At 30.6% G+C, this 23,172-nt stretch overlaps 3 protein-coding genes across 4 annotated transcripts in view; 2 read left to right on the plus strand and 1 right to left on the minus strand.

The window, feature by feature from the left end:
- The first annotated feature begins 805 nt into the window (after positions 1–805).
- Positions 806–3,407, plus strand: LOC130668402 (uncharacterized). Its single transcript, XM_057470682.1, has 5 exons — positions 806–967; positions 1,040–1,402; positions 1,899–2,225; positions 2,309–2,510; positions 3,237–3,407. Exons 1-5 carry the CDS (start codon positions 892–894, stop codon positions 3,289–3,291), a joined length of 1,023 nt encoding a protein of 340 aa, XP_057326665.1. The 5' UTR covers positions 806–891; the 3' UTR covers positions 3,292–3,407.
- A 1,579-nt stretch (positions 3,408–4,986) lies between these two features.
- On the plus strand, positions 4,987–6,314 carry LOC130668475 (uncharacterized). The gene is made up of 3 exons (XM_057470791.1): positions 4,987–5,145; positions 5,210–5,341; positions 5,410–6,314. Exons 1-3 carry the CDS (start codon positions 5,067–5,069, stop codon positions 6,144–6,146), a joined length of 948 nt encoding a protein of 315 aa, XP_057326774.1. The 5' UTR covers positions 4,987–5,066; the 3' UTR covers positions 6,147–6,314.
- Positions 6,315–6,879: 565 nt separating this feature from the next.
- LOC130668461 (protein timeless homolog) overlaps positions 6,880–23,172 on the minus strand; it is a 107,613-nt gene continuing 91,320 nt past the window's right edge. The window contains exons 14-25 of one of the 2 annotated variants that reach the window (XM_057470765.1): positions 21,175–21,234; positions 20,932–21,028; positions 19,586–19,784; positions 19,169–19,409; positions 18,897–18,997; positions 16,524–16,623; positions 16,181–16,327; positions 10,880–11,116; positions 10,453–10,737; positions 9,059–9,436; positions 8,664–8,948; positions 6,880–6,897 (exon numbers count right to left, since the gene is read on the minus strand). In XM_057470765.1, coding sequence (XP_057326748.1) covers positions 8,665–8,948; positions 9,059–9,436; positions 10,453–10,737; positions 10,880–11,116; positions 16,181–16,327; positions 16,524–16,623; positions 18,897–18,997; positions 19,169–19,409; positions 19,586–19,784; positions 20,932–21,028; positions 21,175–21,234 — 2,129 coding nt within the window. In that variant the 3' untranslated portion in view covers positions 6,880–6,897; position 8,664. Of the gene's footprint in view, positions 6,898–8,406; positions 8,949–9,058; positions 9,437–10,452; positions 10,738–10,879; positions 11,117–16,180; positions 16,328–16,523; positions 16,624–18,896; positions 18,998–19,168; positions 19,410–19,585; positions 19,785–20,931; positions 21,029–21,174; positions 21,235–23,172 lie in introns of those variants that run through there. The other variant, XM_057470764.1, reaches the window with a different exon arrangement.

The raw sequence follows: 23,172 nt of genomic DNA on the forward strand, positions 1-23,172 counted from the left end.
TGCGTTTATTTAAACAAAGACACGTTAATATGATTTGCAGTTTGTAATTTTTTTTACCAACAAGATGAATCGATCCACGATAATTATTATTCTCAAGTACACTTGTAGTCAGATCAATAAAATTTTTAAATTGTTAACTTGTTTGTCAGCTAATGACTTGTTCATAAATATATAGTTAAAAATAAACATTTGTTTGCTTCGAAATGATATTTTTTTAAGGCCTTAAATATTAATAATTCCGGAGACAAATTATAAATATTAATTTTTTTTTTTTTTAATTTATTATAAAACTATGTAAAATAAATATATGAATAGATATATATGATTGCTGTATAATGATCAAAGATATTAGTTTTGATGTTTTTTTTATTTATTTTTTTTCCATCAACTCATCATTCTTTCAATGCCAGTGTAAATAACTACAATCTTTAACAAGCGCATTAATCAAGGTCATAATTTACATTTTTATGAAAAAATATTTTTAGTTTTTTCATATTATAAATTTAGTAACTTAATTATGCTTTGTTATTTAAATTGTTAATTTGTTTAAACGGCCGAAGTTTATCAGTGGATTTTTTTTTTACGGATAAAAAATAAACAATGGCTTGGAAAATTCATAGTTTAGCGGTTTTTCCAGGGTAATTCCCGCGAGAAAATCCAAAGCATCCATCCATCCACACGATAGAGACATCAACAATGACACCATACTACGTTACTCACTGTTTTTCTTATGCAATCATCACAGGATCATGTTTACGTAGTATTGGTGTGGTTTTAACAAGCTATAAAAGAAGGAAGATCCGAGAGTTCTCATGCAGTATATTCCGGTTACTCGATATTCGGAGGCTGTAACTAAGTAACATCTTACTTATTTACTATTCAGACATAAAAATGTGGAAATTAGTGTCGTTATTTTTGTTTGTTTTACTAACAACGTCAAGTTCTTTGCCACTTGATTCAAACACTGGTATAATTTTTAAATTCATTATTTATAATATTTATTAACCGTAAATAATAATTATTTATCTTAAATTTAAAGAAGTATCAACGGAAAAAAATGATGAATTACCAACACTGGCAACAGAATTACAACCACCGCGTCTAGATGCTGAAGTATCTAGTTTTTCGGCTAAAATAGTCGATCAAAGTAATCCAACACTTTCAACAGAACTTGACCCGCCGAGAGAAGATGCGGAAATAGGAGATTTCGGTGTTGATATGGTTGTTGCTGAACCAACTATTCCAACGGAATTACAACCGCCGAACAAAGAAAACGAACCCTTCCATAAATTGGGAGCTGTTTTTATTATAAACCTTTTCGCTATAAAAAATGCAACGACAAGCGAAGAAACCAATGAAATTCTGACCGACGAATTCGCTGAACAAAACCCTTCATTGCTGGGTAAGTTTTTTTTTTTTTTTTGATAGTTCAATGAGCGAATTAATGTATTAGAGGCGGAGGAACAAAGCCCTGATTAAACAACTGAATTCGACCGAATTAAAAATTTTAATTCTGTTATATTCTGTCGAATTCTGCGAAACAGAATTCAACTTAATTGAAAATTTGAATTTGAATTAAACAGAATAAAACCGATTTAAAAATTTAAAATTCGTTTTAATTCAGTTTAATTCGGATTCAGAACCAGAAATTGGATAATTATTTTCGAATTAATCAGAATTAAACCGAATAGAATTATTTAAATTCGTTTTAATTTTGACAAATTCTGATTTTCCTGCCGAATTAGACAGAATTGATTTGTAAGTTACGTACCGAATTAACAGAATTTATCTGAATTAAATAGAATTAAAAATTTAATTATGTTTAATTCGATCGAATTCAGTTGTTTAATCAGGGAGAATGATTTGAAAAATTAATGGGCTTGTTTTTGTTTGTGTAGAACCGATAGCAACAGTTTTGCTGGTCCTTGAAGAAGATGATGAAGAAACACCAGTGAGTTTAGACGAACTGGCGAAAGATTTGGAGGAAGAAGGATTCAAAGTTGAGAAGATCGGTGATGGGGAAACTAAATTGATAAAGATCGACATTGATGGGCCGATAGATGATGGTGACGTAGATTTGATCAAACCCGGGAAATTTAACAAGGTACGAAGACGCCGTACTCTAGGTCACGGGGGACTTCTTAGCAAATTGTTGAACAAACATAGTGGTGGTGACAGTTGTCAAGTTTGCAATGGTGGTGGAGGTGGTTATCCTCAAAATACAGGTACATTTTATTTTCTTCAGAAATTTATTTATAAAATCATAAGTTCTTTCGTTTAATTGATTGATTTTTAAAATTAATTTTAGGTACCGTAGGAGTGATCCCTATTTATGTGGTACAACAGCCACAGTATCAACAACCTCAGCAGCATTATCAACCACCACCGCAGCATCATTATCAACCACCACCGCAGCATCATTATCAACCACCACCTCAGCAACATTATCAGCCGCAGCCGCAGCCGCATTATCAACAGCCGAGTGGTGGCTGCAACACATGTGGTGGCGGGTAAGTTCATTTTTGTTTACTTACATCCACCTATGATAGCTTTTATTAATTCTTTGACTTCTTTATCATAAATTTGTTGATTGTAAGTTTATTAAAAACCCCTGATAGCCAAGTTGGCCGCAAAAATTGTCATTTCCATAAGTTGATGGCAAGTTTCTGTGAAAGTTGGTGGCAAAAGTTGACATTACATTAGTCGACGGAAAGTTGTCTTCAATTTTCTCAGACAGTTGGTAACAACTTGTAGTCAACAGTTAAAAAGGCTAAAGTTGTCGTCAACTTGATCGCAACTAATTGACATCAACTTTCAGACCAGAAAGTTTTGCTATCAGAGAGATATTTTTATGGAAATCTACAACCGAAATAAGATGTCAAGTCGACTGCAAATAGTTGACAGTAACTTGCAGTCAAGTTAGAAATACAATTTTTCTTATTCAAGTTTTTTCTCGTAATTTTCTGTCAGATTGAAATTAATTTTTGCTCTTAAAGTTTTTTTTCCACAATTTGAAGGCAACTTTCTGATTCGACTTTGATTCCTATTTCGGCTGAGGATTTACGTCAACTTGTAGTTGATTTTGTACTCATATTACAGTCAAAACTTGGAAATACAGAACTTGACGTAAACCCGACATTTATTTAATTGAATTTAAGAGTTCTATTGACGTAATAAATAGTCAGAATTTTATATTGTAATTAAAAAAAAAATTATCAATTATTTTTTTATTTTAGAAATCATGGGTCATACAGTCAGGCATCAGCGCAGTCATCGTCTAACAGTTGGTGAAAAAATTTATAAAGATTCATACTGATAAATTACATTACTTAATTTTACTAGCTATTGCATAATAAAAACAAACTGTAAATTTTTATCTTTGAATAAAAAAATAATTATAAAATGAATTATATTTCCTTGTATGAATACCCAAATAAATGATAAATGATAAATAATAAATAATTATTATAATTTTTAGTCAATGCTTCAAATTATAGTTTAAACAAATTGATAACCGAGTGAATCAAAGGATAATTTACCTTGCTCTTGAAATTTACTACGACTCGTCATCGAGCTATGAACAGCCGAGTTTAATTGCGTAATTTATAGTCTACACGGAAAAAAAAATAGTAGTGACTACTCTCTGGGATAGTACTGAGTACTTTCTGTAAAAAAAAAATTTCAGACAGTACTGTATGCTATCTAGACTATGTAGTACTGAGTACTATCCCGGACAGTAGTGGATATAGTCTAGATAGCATACAGTACTGTCTAAATTTTTTTTTTTACAGAAAGTACTCAGTACTAGCCCAGAGAGTAGCCACCACTATTTTTTTTCCGTGTACAGACAGAATATATTTACTTTCGAAAAATGTGAAAAAAATCAATTTTTTCAAAGTCTCAAAGGAGAATCTTGTCTTAGGGGTCTACATATGTAGTAATTTTTGTCTACCCAAGCGCACTTAACTTTGGTACATCTATAAGATGTCAATTTTTAGGCTCTTCTTTTGGCATATCGATAAAGTACCAAAATGTTGACAAAACGATTAGAAATTTATGCCACCGCAAATAAGTCATCTAAACGATTTGTTAATTGAAATGCCTTTTTTAAGACAGGAAAAATAACAAAAATTTCCTCTGACTAGGTCCAACATCTGTACGTCTTATCTATATAAAAAAATCTTGACTTAGACAAAAAAAATTTGTCTTGTCTTTCTAAAAGACATCTTAAAGTTGTCTCTGTACTTGGGTAAGCTTTGCTCTCAAACGCAATCTGTAAGCGCACAATTAAGAACAAGGCTCGATATATACTCTATAATTTATATCAATCTACATTTTGATTTTTAAAAAATATTCGTTTGTTCAAGACAAAAACGAGGACAAAATTTTGACTTACTGCGTAAGTGCAACAAGGACAGTATCGTTCGTCGACTTGAGTGTGATAGAGAAAAAAGTTCGGACCCCTCTTAAAACTGAGAAGAAGAAGAAGAAAAAGAAGAAGAAGGGAAAGAACGAGAGGCATTAAAATAAAACAGAATGAACTGTAATTATCTAAATGAATATTGTTGAACGGTATACTATAAAATGCACATAGAACTTGTAGTCTATACACTAGTGAGTAGTAAAATGAGTCAGTATTTGCGTGTACACTACAGACACTTCCGGCACTTAAAGTAATCATATTGGAGCAATAGTAATCGGAATTATCGTAGGCGTTTAATAAAATTTCCGAGATCGTTTTATACCTATAGTCTAAATTGTCGGAACAGTAAGAGTTAAATCGAAAAATATTGAGACATATATTTATCGAAGAGTGTATTGTTTTGTACGCATGACGTCTATGACTATGTATTGTCATAAACAATTGTAAAGTTGCTAGCGGATATTATATAATAGCACAACAGGATCACGTTGTCAGGACAAATGATTACCGAGTCAACTGAGTTTACTGATGATCGCGATACTATAAAAGTCGTAACACAATAGGTCTCGTGTACAGTCCATACTTAAAACTCACTTTATACGGATTTTAGTTTTTTTACTTTATTATTGTTCGTTGGTTCATAATGTTTCAGTCGAATTATCTGCTGGGGTTGCTTTTTTTTATTTGCGCTGTTCATGCAACTCCAGTGATTACCAACTCTGGTAAATTATTTAGTTTTTTTTAATTATAATTTTTAAAACAATAAATAAATATTTTTTTTGATAGATGAAAATTTGAACAGCCAAAATGATGACTTGGTATATGTATTTAATATATATGCCGTTAGAAATATGAAGACGCATGAAGTAGCTAAAATAATTAATCAGAAGCCGATAGAAAAAGTTTCTACGAAATTTGGTATGAATTTTTTTTGTCGCGTAAATAAATAAATTAATAAGATATATAATTTGTCATTTAAATTTTAGATTCAATAGGAACATTTTTGATTGCTGACCCGGATGGTGGTGAGCCATTCACTTTAGAAGAATTCGGTGAATTTTTAGAAGACTGGGGCGCAACAGTTGAAAAATTAAACGACGGTAAAGAAGCATCTGTAATAGAAGTTAAATTCGACCAGTGGGATGACTATGACGAGATATTAGATATCGAGGAACTGATGAGAGTTCTCCGTGCAGAGGGGATTGTTATGAAAATAACTCAAGAGAAAGACGCAATTATTTTTGAAATTGAATTTGATGAGACGATCAAGGATCCGGAGGATCAGCCGTTTACGCTCAAGGAGCTCGCTGAGTTTTTCCGAGACGAAGGATTAGATGTCGAGGCAGTCGGGTATGACGGTGTCATTAAGACTGTGAGGATGAAGTTCGACCTTCCCGAGCAGGCGACAGAACAAGATGATTACGGAGTGACGGAGAAAACTGATCGGCAACTAGTTACGCCTAAAGTTGTCGATGACAATGACGGAGTTATGCAGAGAAAAGACCACAAAATTAATGTAATTGACAATTCAATGGACAATGCTATTGAACGTAATTTCGATAAAAAATTAGAAAGAAAAGACGAGCACTTTGATGATAAATTTAATGTCATTAATTTTATAACGAGAGCCAGAAAACGGCGGTCGGCTGGTTGCGGCACCGCCGAATGCCGAGTTGGCAATTTAATTAAAGAAATTGTCAACAAATATGAACATGTCAATTAATTGTTTTAATTGACATCATTTGTTATTATATATAATAATATATGTTGTTTCAAGTCGGTAAATTATTTTTTAAATATTTTTCCTATGTACGTTTTCTTTGAATTTCATTTTTATTTGTAGATGAATATGTATGTATATAAATAATATTAAGATTTAATAATAATCAAATTATTTTTTTTTATTTTTATCAACTATTTTCTGTCTTTGATTGCTATTCTGATGATGTACAATCAATACGTCGAAATACTAACGGAAAAAAATAAGAAATTTTAATTTTAATTGGTCTCATTATTTTTAATTCCATAGTTAGATGACGTTACAATTAATTGGCTTTTTAATGATGATAAAAAACAATGACATTGTAATGACGAATTGCTTTATTGTGTATAATTATTCATTGTTGTTTTTTAATTTTTATTTTACTACACATCATGTAATTTTTATTTTTCGTATTTTTGAGTTCTCATAGTTCATAAAAATAAAATCTGAAAAACGGTTGACCCTGTGGGGTCTTAGAAATAAATCGGTCGAGCGTTTTACGAGTTATGCAACAAAAACCTACAAAAATTTCTTTTTGATTTTGAATTTTGTATAATTCGTAAACTACTCGACCGATCGACTTAAAAATTTAATCAGTTTTAAGACTTAGTGAGCCCTTTTGATTACCGACAAAAATGTTCAAATCGGTTGATTCGTTCCAAAGATATCGTCGGACAAAAAAAGTATACACACACACGGCCGGATGTCCATCCTGAAATGAAATAGCTTCTAAAAACCTCAAAACATCGACATCTGATGAAAACTCGATTACTGAAAATCGGACCGAAACCAATAACTTCTCTTTTTTTGAAAATTTTAAGGGGGTATTCTAGTGTAGAGGCATGAATTTCAGGTAATTTTTGAAGTCCCGTAAAAAAAAGGCAATCAATATTTTTACTATACATTTTTTCATAAGTTATTTATTAATATTTCAAGAATACAGAAAAAAATAAAAAAAATAAATTTTTTTAATTTAAAAAATTAGCAGCTGATGAAGTGGGGGGAGGGATCTCAAAAAATTGGCACGTGACCATACCCACGAATTCTCAAGTTCTACTGGACCGATTTACCTGAAATTTTTTGAGAGTCTTCTTTATAGACTTCTCTATGGCTGGAACTAGGGAAAAGTTGAGAAAAAAATTTTTCACAAAATAGCGACTGCCTGAAAAAAAAAAACAATTTTTGTACCACTTTTTTTGACTGTTTCGAATTTTTTTAAAATAGTAAAAATTGAAATTTGGGGATGAGGCTAGTTCCGAACATAGAGAAGTCTATGAAGAAGACTCTCAAAAAATTTCAGGTAAATCGGTCCAGTAGAACTTGAGAAATCGTGGGTGTGGTCACGTGCCAATTTATTGAGACCCCCCACTTCATCAGCTGCTAATTTTTTGAATTAAAAAATTTTTTTTTTTAATTTTTTTCTGTATTCTTAAAATATTAATAAATATTTTATTACGGCCTTTTTTTTATGGCACTTCAAAAATTACCTGAAATTCATGCCTCTACACTACAATACCCCCTTAAATTTTCATGGCGGTGTCAATCGTCTACATTTTTATACTGTTTTGAACCATTAGCCAACCACGTTACCAACAGTTTGACTATTTGTATCTCATGTCTTTTATATGACAGAGAGTGTAGAAAAATGATTGAACTTAACTCAATAATGTAGAACTTACATAAAATTAATAGAATCTCTATAGATATCTGACCTACAAATGATTGATAAGAAATTAAATATTTATTGACGGTAGATAAAAATGCAGCTACTTTTGTTACAGTGAATAAAAAAGATTAAATTGAATATTAAATTTCAATTAAGGCTTTAGTTATTAATAATCAGTAGTTGGTAGTTAATAGTTGGTAGTAGTTCAAAAGTGTGAGTTCAAATATAACTCTACTGTATGGTCATTTAAAAATTAACAAGCGATTGGTTAGATGAAAATTATTCGGGATACGTTGGTCGAAATGAAGCTTCACTAATTTTTAATAAAATAATTTATTATTAATTGTTAAAAATAATTAATGGTCACGGTAATTGATATGCGGGATTTTGATATGGAGTATGTTAAAAATGTACGGCAGATTTAGATGCAATCGATATCATAAAAGTGATATTATATTATATTTAAAACTGTAGCAAAAAGATGCAGTACTTTTAAAATTCGTATAATTGAAATTAACTCTGTTCACTTAAATATATATATAAATTTTTTATATATATATATATATATACATGAAAAGAGGAAATTAAACGCTTTGTGAGTGACATATCGTTCTTTTAAAAGGACACGTGTCATATTTTTTAACAGGACGTTTATCTGATAATAGATAAATTTTTACTTTAAACTGACATTTAATTATATTTTTATTTTCATTTCACTTCAACGGTGTACAATTATTATATTCATTACAATATAAAAAGTATGAGGTATTATTATGAACTCTATAAAATGTAAAAGTATAAAAATAAAATACCTTAATCTTCATCATCGCTAAAAATTTTACGCGATTTTGACCGACGAGGTTCTTCGACTTTTGGGTCATCACTCTCGTCATCACTGATGATTCTACGGCTTTGTTTTGTCTTAGTTGATTCCAAAAGTTTATCAAAATTACTCTCCTGGTCTTTTTCTTTTTTATTCTCATTTTCCCCCTCTTCCTTCTCCTCTTCTTCATCATCGTCGCTGTCAATAACGCGACGTTTTTTCATTACCGGAGTTTCGGTGTCTGAATTTTCCGATCTAATTCTCTTAACTTCAGCTGGGAAAAAAATAAAAAATAATTAGAGGATAATAATAATAAATATAAAATCTACAAGATACATTTAGAATTATCATAACAATAATAATAAAATTAAAATTTATAATTACAATTATTCTCAGTAATTTTATCAGTTTCAACTTCCATTTCAGAGTCAGATGAATTTAAGATGGATTTAATACGGCTTGAATTTAATTTCCCTCCATGTACTTTTGATTTATTTCTGCCTTTTTTTTCCTTTTCTTTTCCATTATTTATTTCCTCTTCTTCATTTTTATCAATCAATAAAGATTTATCTTTCATTAATGATCTGCCAGTATCTTCATCACTACTTGAGTCTAAAAATGTACTTGCGATTCCTTTACTTTTATTTTGTAACTTTGATTTTTTTTTAAACATTTCTTTTATTTTTTCAATGTCATGCTGAGTTTCTTCATCACTTGAATCACTGTCGCTATTTATTTGAATTTTTTCCGAAGCTGATGGTTCTAAATTAAAAATAAATCAGTTTACTATACAATTTTTTTTTTATACTAATAATAATAATAATAATAATTAATAATTAAAATCGATCAGAACACTATTTTTTTTAGGAACTTGGCATTAAAATGGAAATAACTAGAAAACAATGCAGAATTAAAAAAAAATTTTTCAGAGATAATTTGTAGGAAATAAAATTGTCTACAAAAAAGATTCCATAACATTTTATGATAAGTTCGATAGTTTCGCCGGAAAAGTAAAAAGATCTCGAAATTTACTCTAACTTGACTTCGAGCTCCAATAACTTTTGATCAGATGGATTTATTAAAAAATGATAAGAGACTTTTTTTGTAGAGCGTTAAATTCCCCACAAAAATGTATGCTGGGCTTATTCTTTCAATGAGCCATCGCCGAGGTAAAAAATTCCAAGCTAAAAAAATTTTTTTTTCCCATGTTACTTAAATGGGAAATCGAATTTTTCGATGCGCTAAGCCCCTAATTGACAGAATTTTTTTTTAAGCGGGAATATTTTTTTTGTTCTATAAATTGTTAGTTTTTCAGCAAGGACAGAAAAAAAAATATCGCCTAAACATGAAACACCCTAATAGATATATTCAGTAAAATTTAGTAAATATAGATATAAAAATACATGAGTGGTCGGGTACTAGTTCCCTGATTGAGTACTAGGTCTTTTACCTTATATATTTTTTAGGATATATAAATTATTTATTTTGATCGGTGATTTTATTGTAAGGTAAGAGACCCAGTACTCGATCACTTCATGTATTTGTATATCTATATTTGGTAAAATTTAGTAAATATAGATATAAAAATACATGGAGTGATAGGGTACTAGTTCCCTGATCGGGTACTAGGTCTTTTACCTTAAATATGTTTTTAAAAATCTTAATAATAAAATAATAATAACAATAATAATAGATATGAGAAAATATTTGTTGAGTATCTACAATAATATATAGTTTGTAATACAAATAATAATAAATAAATATAAAAATATAAAAACCTTGGATAACAAAATTTCCCACGAGTGCACTAGCGATTAAATCGCAACGTTTACGTATTGTAGATGAAAGCATTGTGGCTGGTATTCGCCAATAAGCTTCTTGTTCATTCGAGGGTGGTTCAATACCAGAAGCACGAAGAAATCGCATAAAAGTTGGCGACTCCATTGCAGCTGATGAATAATCCGTTATCGGGACCAGCGGGATGCCATCGGTACTTTCTTCATCTCGATCCTCCAAAGCCTCCTCCAGTGATTCCTTAATCCACTCAAGAGACTCGCTCATATCTGATCGCAAACATTCTCCAGTAAATTAAATGCGCATTTAATTTAACTTACGGTATAGTTGTGCCGCGACCGCTATCATTGTCAACGTCATTAAAAAATACTTAACAGAACTATTTACAATAAATTACGTTAATTAACTTACTATTATCGATAACGTCTTTCAGTAGACCCGACAGCTGTGCATCGCTGTAAATAATCGTCGGCTGACGTTTTTTATTTTTTTTCTTAACGAGTTTTTTGTTGGCTGTGCTCGGGCGAGCAGAATTCGTTGACGAGCCTGGATGACGCCCAGTGTTTTCTGTGTCTGACGAGTCCTCGTCATCGCTACTCGACGCAGATTCTTCACTGTCTGACCGCGTTTCCCACGACGCTTTGGGTACTGTTATAAAACCAATATATTGATCAACTATTTTTGTTTCGTTTTATAATTAACGCAATTACTAGGTTGGAAATTATCGAGATACTTAATATTTGACAGTGCATTTATATATTTTTAGTTACAATTCAATGAGCAAAACTATTGGTTCTAAAAATGAGATAAATTTAAAATTCAGTATTTTATTGTTAACTGGTTTACTACCAGAGTTATCTGAAAGTTTCAAAACTTCGATGTAAATATTTGATACACAATAAAAGTAATCAAATTTATCATTCATGTTTCATTTTATTGTTCCGCTAAAATTTATATTTAATTGTCAAAAATTCATAGATGGAAATTAAACAATTGGAAGTGAATTCGGAGTGATCACAAATTTTATTAAAATCCGAATTTACTTCGACACTCGGAATTTCGGTTCCATGCGTTTTGATCCCCGGACAAAATACCTCCGGACAAAATATCTCGATGACAAAATATCACTATGCAATAATTAATATTTTTTCAATTCATATTCTGATAATAAAATATTAAATATTTAAATATTCTCATGTAGTTTACATAATGAAAATTAAACTAACAAATTACAAGTATATATTATCATGATATTTTTATTATATTATCTAAGTTCAACATTATAAAAATATTTTTTTATTATTATTGTCATTAACATTGATACTTTGTTATATCACTGTTTATATATTCTGGCAGCGTTTTTGTATGTGTACGATTACAAAAATGTACCTATACAAAAAACGTATGAAAAATATATTCTAGCAGCGTAAAAAATTAATTAATAATCAAGAGGATATTTTATCAAAAGTTTACTTTGTCTTGGTGATATTTTGTCATTGAGATATTGAGTACGGAGATATTTTGTCCGGGGATCAAAACGCCTGCTACCCCACATTCACCCCGGATTTAATCCCCGTTTGATCCACAAATTTTTTATGGAGTATATATATTTCGATATATATTTAATATATTACATATTTTACTTCTCACTTATGTTCAAAGGAAATTAAATAAATTTTTTTAAAAATTAATTTTACAAAAACGAACGAAAAAATTATTTTTGAAAATGTTTAATAAATATGAAAATTTGCATGTAAATTTAAACTAGAAATATTTGTTACAAAATTTTGAACAAAAACCTAAAGAAAAGTTTTGCAAAACGAGTCTCGGATATTTCAAATTAAAAAAAAAAAAATAATTATTAAAATAAGTTAATATTTTATTCAAATATATTTACCAGTATACTAATAAATGAAAATATATACTTCTTACTAAAAAATTAAAATTTCAAACAACTTTTTCAAAAGTATTTTTACTTGAAAACTTCGTCAAGTCAATCTATTGAAATGCATCGAATACGAATAAGATTTTCCAAGTAAAACAATATTTTTCATGAATGTTAAATTTCTTATACCGTAGAGCAGCGAGAAAAAGTTTAGTAAAAAAATAAAAACAACTACAAAAGTTGAAAAAAAAAATTTCAAAGTCTTTTGACATAAAAAATGTAAAATATAAAGTAAGAAATATATAATTGAATATTAAATAGATAAAGTCTCAGCTAATGAGACATAACTTTACTATCGGCTAAATAAATATCAGTTGAGTAGAGGTGAATTGAGTTTTAAAGTCTTATTAAATCTGACAAACTGACGAAGTTTAAAACGATTCGTTTGTGTATATAGTAAAGTATGCATCAGCATTACGCAAGTAGAATAGCGGAGAGTAGAATAGTTGATGCATATGCTCCAATGGTTCTTTATACTAAAGCATCCAGGATTTTCATAGATATCCCGATATTGCTGATACATCAAAAATCCTCTTCATAAACTATGGATTTAATGCCTGTTCAATAATTCTATATTTATATCACGTCACTAATTCCAAAAGGACTTATATTTTTATGCGCCTTTTTGGCTTTAGTCACTGAGTTTAAAACCAATAGGGAGAACAACTTCATTTTTAATTGCAAATCATTATTCTAAAGCTGAAAATTAAAAAAAAAATTAAGAGCCAAAAGGGCGTATAATTTAAGCTATGCCCTTTTCAAATGTACCTGAAGATCGCAACATTTTTCGCGTAACGAAAATGGAAAAAATTTATGTAATTCGACTGCTTAACAGGGGTTATCAAATATTTTTCGCTGAGTTTTTTTCGCAAACAAAATCTCTAAATACAAAATACAGACTGTACATCGGTGCACTACTGTCTAATCTAGTGAAGTGCGCTTCAATTATTTGATAATATTCGTTTGTTTAAGAGAAAAACTCGACCACAGGTTCTATTTACTGCACAAGTGCAACGAAGATAGTACCGTTCGCGGACTTGAGTGTAAGAGAGATAAGTGCGAACCCCTGTTAAGGGCAACTTAAGGGGTAGCGCCGGAAGTTGGAGGTGGCTTTATATTTTCAGCTGACATACCAGTATCTATATGCGAAAAATTTCAGAAACTTAGTCTTACAACCAGTAGATTTTTTACTTTACAATTTTTAACTTCCCGCTAAGAAAATTGTATTTTCATATTTCATGAAAAAATTTTCAAAAATTCGGGAAGTTATTGGTTTCGGTCCGATTTACGAAAATCGAATTTCCATCAGGTGTCGACGTTTCGAGGTCCTAGGAAGCTATCCTGACTAATTTCACGATGATGTCCGAGTGTATGCATGTGTGTACGTACGTACGTATGTATGTATGTAAATATTTATAACTCTTGAACGGATAAACCGATTTTGATCGTTGAGGTGTCATTCGACGCGGCTTGTTAATGTCTTGAAGCCGTAAAAATTTGAACTTAATCGGTAGGGTGCGTTCAGAGATATTTCAAAAATAAAATTTTTTCGAAAATGTTTTATTTGGATAACTTTTAATTTGCTCGATGGATTGATTCCAAAATCGAATCAGCTCTAAAACTCTATGAGCCGCGTCGAATGCCACCTCAACCATCAAAATCGGTTCATTCGTTCAAGATAAACCGTTGACGAAAGAATTCAAAAAAAATTTTTTCCTTGGTTTTTTTGAAATTTCTCAAAAACGGCTAAATAAATCAATTTCAAAATTTGATCAGCTTCAGAACTTGATAAAACGCGTCGATTGCCACCTCAACCATCAAAATCGGTTTATTCGTTCACGAGATATCGTGGGAGAAGGAAATGCTAAAAAATGGTTTTTTACAAAACAATGGCATACAAAAGTATTTGCGAGCTCGAAAATGTATTCACAATAATGTTTTCAAGCTCAACGAGCTCGAAAACAGCGGGAAGTTTTGGGGCTGGCTCGCAGGGTCAACTGACAGACCGATTTTTTTTTACCGTTACGCGGAAAACGTTTTGATCATCAGGAACATCTTTTCAAAATTCATTCAATTTTTCAGGGTTTCAAAATTTTTTTTTCAATTCGGCTGCCCAATTTCAAAACACAGTAAGGGACTAATTTTTAAAAACCAATTTTTGTCTTGTAAATATGATTGACTAAATATTTCAAAGATTTTTTTTGTCAGTTACTGTGTTTTGAAATTGGGCAGCCGAATTTCCGGCTATAAAATGAGTAACACGATATAATTTTGCTTTAAGCTGGTGTGTAATTTAGATTGCACTGACATAAACTTACGTAATGTAACTGATTGCCAATGAGTTCATTTAAGATAATTACCAAGTGTTCTCAAGCATTTGCAACACATTAAATTGCTCGAGTAAATATACGTGTGATATTAATAGAGTTTACTTGTGGAATTTGTTAAAGATACTTGAGATAATTTATAATATACGTCATACCGCGTGACACGAAATTTCAAGTATAGAAGTAGCTGTACAGAAGTAGGTGTCTAGTGGTAGGTGTTGTAGTTGACTGTCAGCTGGTTGAGTATAAGCGAGGATGTTTAGATGCTTGACAAGCCCCAGGATCATATGAATTTCCCAACACCTGACTATCATTTTATCCCGCTAAACGTCCGAGTTAATGCACGGTGGTTTGTTTTCATTTATTTTATCGCGTGATTCGTGTCAATCAACTCTCCTGACATTGTAATTTTAATTATTATTTATATTACTAAGAGAATAAGAAGAATTTTGTTCCAATTATATCTATATGATAGAATTAGTTGATGTTATTAAAATTGGTATCGTTGGAAAGGTAGAGAATATGATTAAATATATATAACTATTATATATATAATTAAGAGAAAATAAGAAAAAATTAGTCTGTGCCATGTCTTCTATAATAATGAAAATAAACCAAATTTAGTTAGGTAGTAGTGAAAAAAATATATTAGACGACTAATGATGAAAAATTTGACCGTGCACGGAAAGAAAGGAAATGTTGCTGCAACAGGACTTAGCTCTGTGGCTGCAACAAGACTGATCTTGTGAACACTACAGGACTTTCCTGTTGCAGTCACAGGGCCAGTCCAGTTGCAATCATAGGAATAGTCTTGAAATCGTGACAAATATAATCAAGTGAATTAATGGAGTTGGAAATGTATGTTTGCGTGCGTGTGTGCGCGCGTGCGCACTTGTGTGTGTATGTGTGTGTGCAGAAAAAAATATATATTACCGTTGTTGATTCTCAACTCTACTAATACACATTATTACTCTTATTGTGAATCTGAGATTATTCCTGTGACTGCAACAGGACTGATCTTGTAGCTGTAACAGGAATATCCTATTGCAGCCACAGGATCATGCTACAGGAACGTTCCTGTTGCAGCAAAATTTCTTTTTTATCCGTGTGGTTAGATTTTTTTTAAAGAATCGTATGATTATACGATCATTGAAATCAATAAGTTTGCGAGTTATGATGAGATTTGTCTTATTAAATTTGAATGATAATAAAAATAAATGAAAGATTCTAGAGTTAATTTCAGAGTAGAGATTTTGATAAATTATTAAATTCAAATAAAATTTAATAAATTTGGCAGCAATATTCGGGCAGTCACGTAGTGACTAAGTTGCTCGTTTATTTTAAATAAAATGAATTTGGGTGGAAAAAGTATTAGTTTAATTAGTTTCGGTGTATTTAACTATTGATGGAGGGAATAAAAATAAAATAGTAAATACTTACAGCCGTCACTTTTGCTTTTATTCTTCTTGGTACGTTTTTTACGTAATTCTTTAGGATCCTTCGCCAGCCCTAATTCCAAAAGCTTTTCCTTTATTCTCGGCTTCGGGCGTTTTATCCTCAATCCACCGTAAATGAGATCAACTGGATCTGTTTAATTAAATATTGTTTTAAGTTATTTTTTATAAGAATCAAGTGCCCATGCTGTAAATGCTGTTAATTAAATTTCTTTAACTAATTTTAACGATTAGCGACTTTTTATTTATTATCGCCTTTAAATTATTTTTTATTTTATTTTCCTGATTATAATGGATCTGATAATTAAATAAAATAATAAAACTTTTACCATCATCATTTTTAACATTTTCCCACATTTCTTTTAATTGCGCTATTTCCTCTTCACCCCATTCTTTGGGTAACCGTTTTTGTACTTCATTCCTCACTTCCTGTTGAAAAAATAAGAGAAAATTTTTTTTTTAGGTATTTTTAATGATAATAGAATAAAAACTTTAAAAAGTTGTAAACTAAAAGTAGCATCAAAATTCAGTCAAGTTACCGGTAGTATTTCATAAACTTTTTAATTTCCCCCCTTTTTTTTTATATATATTATTATTATGATTCTTATTCAAGCAGCCTCATTTTCATTCACTATTAATTCTTCTGTAGTGATATATTTAAAAGTAGGACACAAAAGTTTGAGAAAAAAATTTTGGGTGTTAAAGTGAAACTGAATTACTTTAGTCCGACTGAGTGTGCAATATATATTAGACTGATTCAAAAAAATCGACTAATTTTTTTTTCTTCATTATATCGAAAATATTGTTGGAAATGACGAAAAAAAATACTGTGAAAGTTTAAGCTCTTAATATTAATATAAACAACTGCCGCATCGCGATTTTCTATTTCCCGTTTAAATAACATGGGAAAATTTATTTTTTAAGCTTTGGAATTTTGTAGCTCTCTGTGGGACCAATACTTTTGAATGTTCAAGACTTACTCTTATGGGAAATTTGACGCTCTACAAAAAAGGTCTCTTATAATTTTTCGATATTTTTATTTCTTCAAAAGTAATTCGAAGTTAAAATTAGATTGACGATAATTTTTTACATTTTTTAAATTTTTTGACGCAACCATCAACTTTATCCGAAAATTTTAAAGGACATTTTTTGTAGAGCATTTTATTTCCTACAACTTATCTCAGAGAGAATTTTCGATATTTCTCATAAGTCGTAAGGTATTCGCAATTAACTGAAAATTTAATATAATTAATTTTAAGCAGCAAAATTTAGATTATTTAAGAAAAATTTCAGTTAATTGCAAATAACATACGACTTAAGTGAAATATCGAACATTTTCTCTGAGATAAGTTGTAGGAAATAAAATGCTCTACAAAAAATGTCCTTTAAAATTTTCGGATAAAGTTGATGGTTGCGTCAAAAAATTTAAAAAATGTAAAAATTTATCTTCAATCTAATTTTAACTTCGAATTACGTTTGAAGAAATAAAAATATCGAAAAATTATAAGAGACCTTTTTTGTAGAGCGTCAAATTTCCCATAAGAATATGTCTAGAACATTCAAAAGTATTGGTCCCACCGAGAGCTACAAAATTCCAAAGCTTAAAAAATAAATTTTCCCATGTTATTTAAACGGGAAATAGAAAATTGCGATGCGGCAGTTGTTAATATTAATATTAAGAGCTCAAACTTTCACAGTATTTTTTTTTTGTCATTTCCAACAATATTTTCGATATAATAAAGAAAAAAAAAATTAGTTGATTTTTTTGAATCAGTCTTATATATATATATATATATATATATATATATATATATATATATATATATATATATATGCAATAATAACAATAATAATAATAATAATACGGTATCATAGACAGCAAAAATAGAATGCACGTCGTGGCTGTATACGGGTAAATAAAAAGTAATTTAGACGGGCAAGAAAATTCCAGGTGGAATTGTCTTCTATGGAATTTTCAATTTCTCTAAGTCAGTCGTAATATTTTTTTTATTTTATTAAACTTATTTATTTATTATTTTATTTTTACTGAAGAAATATGTTTTAGCACGTGACGTGTAGAAGCTTATTTACATTACCAACGTTTCAGTGTAAGTACCGTGAGCTTTATACTCTCGTAAATCATCGATCTTGTTTCTCATTGAGAAATGGCTACACAAGATAGTACAGAAGAGAATTCAAGAGGGCGGTTACCACAAATACGTACAGTGGTTACGCGTACTCTATCACGAATAAAAAAATATACACAAATGAATAGTAAAGGGACGAGAGAAAATAAAATGTAAAGGCGCAAAAAGGAAACGATAAAACAATAGGGTGTTAGGATTGAAAAAAAAAATATTCTGCCGATAGACTGTATACGAGTACTAGTGTTTTTAGCCCCTCGACAAAAAACGTAAAATATTCTAACGTATTTTGCATTTATACTACTCGTTATTGTCCACAGAGAATGATAATTCATAGTTGTTTGCTGAAAGATTTAAATAAAGCGCGCTTTTAAAATTTTTTTTCCCGCGCTGCTGAAAAGAAAAAGTTCCGATTGCTTTCCTCCGGGAGCGTTACTTTTTTTTAATTCATTTTCTTTCAGCCTCTCGCTCTCGCTCGTGATAAAAAAGTTCTAATTACTTCAAACAACTGTATGAACTAATTAGTATCAACTCTTTAATTGATAAATGGATAATTACCTTAGAGTTTACGATCAAATACATCTCCTTGAGTTTTTTAATTATACCGCGACGTGTTCGATTGTCGCTAATAATATTCTCCAACAGCCAATCGATTAAATCTGAGGAAATGAAATTGTTTTTAAATTATTTGTTAGTAAAACTGAATCTTCATTTATTATAATTTTACAACGTAATTTAGCTGTACTCAGTGGTTGATTTGGTTCGTTCTCTTGGTCTAATTATACAAGAGGGGAAACTGAAGGGTTAAAAAATGTAAATTAATTTGTTACCTTGAGGATACTTGTTAGTTTGATGTTCCATAAACAAAGTACGTAGTTCATCCTCTTCAGCTTCACTCCACACAGCGCGCGATATTTTTTTATTTTCTGCATTCGCTGCATCGTACCCATCAACCATTTCTGTAGCTTCCCGAGTATTCTTCCAGAAGAGAAGCTCCATGTACGCTTTCCGGTTTTTTTGAGCCACTTCCGCAAACTGACGAATTATGAAACTGGCAAACTTTTGCAACTCCTGTAACATTTCATGAGTAAAGCGACAAGTATTCACGACGAGTTTTATATATCTATATATATATATATATATATATATATATATATATATCTGTACTTATTCGATTTAAAACTTTTGGATGTTGAAAAAAAATAAACTTTTTTTAAAAAATGTACATGGAGTTTCTTATGTCTGACCTTGTGCTCGTGGTGTTTCGAATCCAGGATGCGTTGAAATACACGAAATATTGAGGCTTGAAAAATCATCCCTGGCATTTTGCAATCCCATGCAATACGATGTAACATTTTAATAATGTAACGGTTCAATTCCATACTGTTTTTTTCAAATGTTTTCAATAATACTGTCACGGCCTTTACTACTTTTACGTTCGCGAATCTATAATTAAAAACACTTAGTAATCAAAAATTTATTCTCTTTATATAAATTATTCTTGAAACTACGCGAATTTAATAGATTAATATTAAAGATAATTTAGGCGTTAAATTTAAACTTATCTAGACATTTCCCAAAGTTTGAGGAAATATTGAAAAAGTATGGAAATATTTAAAGACTTTATCAACTTTAACAAGGATTAAGTTAAGACTTAAAGTTAAATCCAGTACAACATAACGCTTTTCTGGTCTTAAATTAATAAAATTCGATTAACAAACGCTGTATTGGGTTTTTGACTGTTTTAGACTAGAGTATGAAGACAAATACGTAAATAATCAGACAGTAAATTTAAATATCGCATTACTAATTACAAAAGAACATATTTTTATAAACCCTTTCGGCTTTGGAGAGCTTCCTAAAGCCAAAAGCGTGTATATTTTTTTTGTGATCAATCGTTTTGGGGACTCAGTTCAAAGCTAAAGATTGAAAAAAAAAAAAAAATCTGAAAAACGGTTAACCCTGCAGGAAAACCCCAAAACTTCCCACTGTTTTTGAACTCAGGGAACTGAGTCTAGATTATTTGTAGAATTTCTATAGAATCTCAGACGGCGATCCTGATCAAAATTAAGGCGTCCGCGGGATGTTTGGAGGCCTCGGAGGTATCAGGCAAGTCTTCTAGAAAAACACTAGCATATAGAAGCGAATGAAAAAAAATTTCTTCTCTTCGAGCTCAAAAAACTGTTAGACACGACAAAACATACAATTTACTGAAAAAAAAAAAAATATTTTTTAATGCCGATCGTTTTGAGGACTTATTTTAAAGCTAAAAATTTTTAAACTAAAAGGGCGGCTAATTTAAATTAACCGCTCTTTTGGCTTTTAAATGTTTTTTTCTTCAATTTTTTACTGTAAAGTACAAAACGATTGGTATTAAAAAAAAAACGCCCTTTTGATTTTGAGGAGCTTCTTAAAGGCAAAAGGGCGTATAAAAATATGTCCTCTTGGAATTAGTAACGCAATATATAAGAATTTGCTAAGCCTTAGGGTCGGGTATCAAGACACTCTTACTCCGAGTAAGTAATTTGTAACTTCACGAAACGACATAAGTTTAAACCGGTATTAATTAACTATAAATATTTTACAAAATTACCTATGAATAAATTCTTTAAAATCAAATTTCGTTTCCTCCCACTCAACAGCATTATCTTCTTCCTCATTCTCTTCATCATTCTCATCTTCAATTTCTCCTGTAACATTAAGCCCTTAATTTACTTAACATCTACTATTACCACTACCACTACCGCTATCTCTGTAACACCACCGCTGTTTCTACAACAGAGCATAGCAACCAAACAATGTCTACTTTAGTAAACAACATTACAAACAAACTAACCACCCTCATTGTTCAGAAAACTCTCCACATCCTCGTTTTGTTTTTCCGCTTCCTCCTGAACTGCAACAGCAAAAATAAAAAAATACTACATGAATAAACAAATTCCACATACATCTCATACTTTTAATCACTTGTTAGAGCTTTTGAAACTTTATCAAATTTAAAAAAAAACACTTATTTTATTGTGTTTTAATTAAATTTCAAATTCCTTTTTATGTCAGTAAAAAAAAGTACAAGTGAAGTAAACAAATACCGAAAAATTTCAATAGTCGAGAGTTTTACAATCAATCAGGAAGTTTATGAAATACCTCACGGAAATTATACGGAACTTGCATGACATCAGTTTTGTTGAGTTAAGTATAAGCTCCAGCGCGTCATTACAAACTAATATATAACTTTATATATGTATGGATGAATGTACGTATGAACATAGTTGACGTATACAAACTATTGGAGTATCGGAGAGTGAAGCTTTTGGCACGAACAAAGCCTCTTTTAAAGCAAGTTTCAAACCTATCAGAGGATGAATACGTTGCAAATACGAGAATGGATAGAGCCAGTAGATGGTAGTGCCGAAGTGTGCGAAGTTGGATGTAGAAGATGAAAAGGTAGTTGTTGCATGGGTACAGTGTACACGAGAGCATGGGGGAGTGAATGAAGACCACGATTGAAGAGTTTGGCGTGTTGTAAAGTGACGAGTAAAAAAAAGTACGATACTTTGCAGACGTGTTGTCTACGGCCAGTGCAATAATGAAAAGCCTTGTGCAATGTGAAAAGCGTCGCACTGCCCACGGTATTCACGAGCTTTAAAAAGACACCAGATTTATTTGAACGGTGGAAAAAACTGACACGTACGTTTACTATTCTGGGCTCTGTACTCTGTACCTTGTACCCGCCACTATTTTTCTCTATTACTCAACACATATATACTTTTGCAGACACCGTAATGGATTGATTTGAAGTTGAGAGGGCGGAAACCAATTGACGATGACACGATTAAATTGCACATGGGGATTTTTTTTTATTTTTGGGTTATCTCTAGTTAAATTAAATCTATCGCATGGAAATTTTTTTCAATTAGAAAATTAGTGTCTTGATGAACTACACTTACTTTGTTTTAGTTGCCTGTTGGGCAAATGTAGTTGTCGGCAATAGTGTTGAAGAGGGAAAATTAGTTCATGAGTAATTTTATACTCACGGGCATTCATTATGTCCTAAAAATAATATCCATAGTGAGAGCTTTTACAAACACTCGAACTCGAGATTAATTGATTTATAATTATTATGATTTATTATTTTATCATCATAATTAAATTATAAAATCTCAATCTAAAATTTATCATCAGTTTTATTTATCGCTCATGTATTTTATTTTGTGAATATTGATTTGAGTGGCGTATAAATTGACGATATATTTAGCTGGGTGTATGTGTAAACGCGAACGGTTTCAAATAAAAAGCATGTAAATGATTGATGAATTTAATATAGAGAGATATTAATTTGTATTTTAAATAATTCATTTTTTGTACCTTTAAACTTTGTGGATATAATTGTTACTATTATTTTCAGCGGATTTATAATTACAAGCTCGTTAATAATTATACGTATTTTAAAACGTTTCAGCACGTTAATTAATTGCATTGAATATTTATTTTTTAAATAAATAATATGAGCTTATCTCCTCCATCTATATCGCATTACTAATTCCAATTTTTCGGTATCCAAATTCAAAAATTTGGATACTGATTTTCAAACGAGTTCTTCTATTCAAGAATTTGAGTGTAATAACAAATAAAATAGATTAATCGGTTGTGCACCCGAGTCAAAATTTAAATTGTAGATTGAACGTACAAGACGTTGAAAACGAAAATTCAACCTTTGAAGACGTAAATAGTCGTAAAACGTATTTTAGACGTAGTTGACGTACGAAAACGTAAATAAGACTTGGGTAATCATAAATCGTGGATACAATCTTTCAAGACTGGCAATAAAACAATT

The sequence above is a fragment of the Microplitis mediator genome, chromosome 5 (genome assembly GCF_029852145.1).
Source record: "Microplitis mediator isolate UGA2020A chromosome 5, iyMicMedi2.1, whole genome shotgun sequence".
NCBI classification, from domain to species: domain Eukaryota; kingdom Metazoa; phylum Arthropoda; class Insecta; order Hymenoptera; family Braconidae; genus Microplitis; species Microplitis mediator.

What these genes read in the sequence shown, in the direction of transcription:
- LOC130668475 (XM_057470791.1), top strand. Translation starts at nt 5,067, where the DNA reads ATGTTTCAGTCGAATTATCTGCTGGGGTTGCTTTTTTTTATTTGCGCT. An exon ending in TCCAGTGATTACCAACTCTG is followed by an intron (nt 5,146 to 5,209) that starts GTAAATTATTTA and finishes TTTTTTTGATAG; the next exon opens with ATGAAAATTTGAACAGCCAA. An exon ending in AAAAGTTTCTACGAAATTTG is followed by an intron (nt 5,342 to 5,409) that starts GTATGAATTTTT and finishes TTTAAATTTTAG; the next exon opens with ATTCAATAGGAACATTTTTG.
- LOC130668402 (XM_057470682.1), top strand. Translation starts at nt 892, where the DNA reads ATGTGGAAATTAGTGTCGTTATTTTTGTTTGTTTTACTAACAACGTCA. An exon ending in GCCACTTGATTCAAACACTG is followed by an intron (nt 968 to 1,039) that starts GTATAATTTTTA and finishes TTAAATTTAAAG; the next exon opens with AAGTATCAACGGAAAAAAAT. An exon ending in TGGTTATCCTCAAAATACAG is followed by an intron (nt 2,226 to 2,308) that starts GTACATTTTATT and finishes AATTAATTTTAG; the next exon opens with GTACCGTAGGAGTGATCCCT.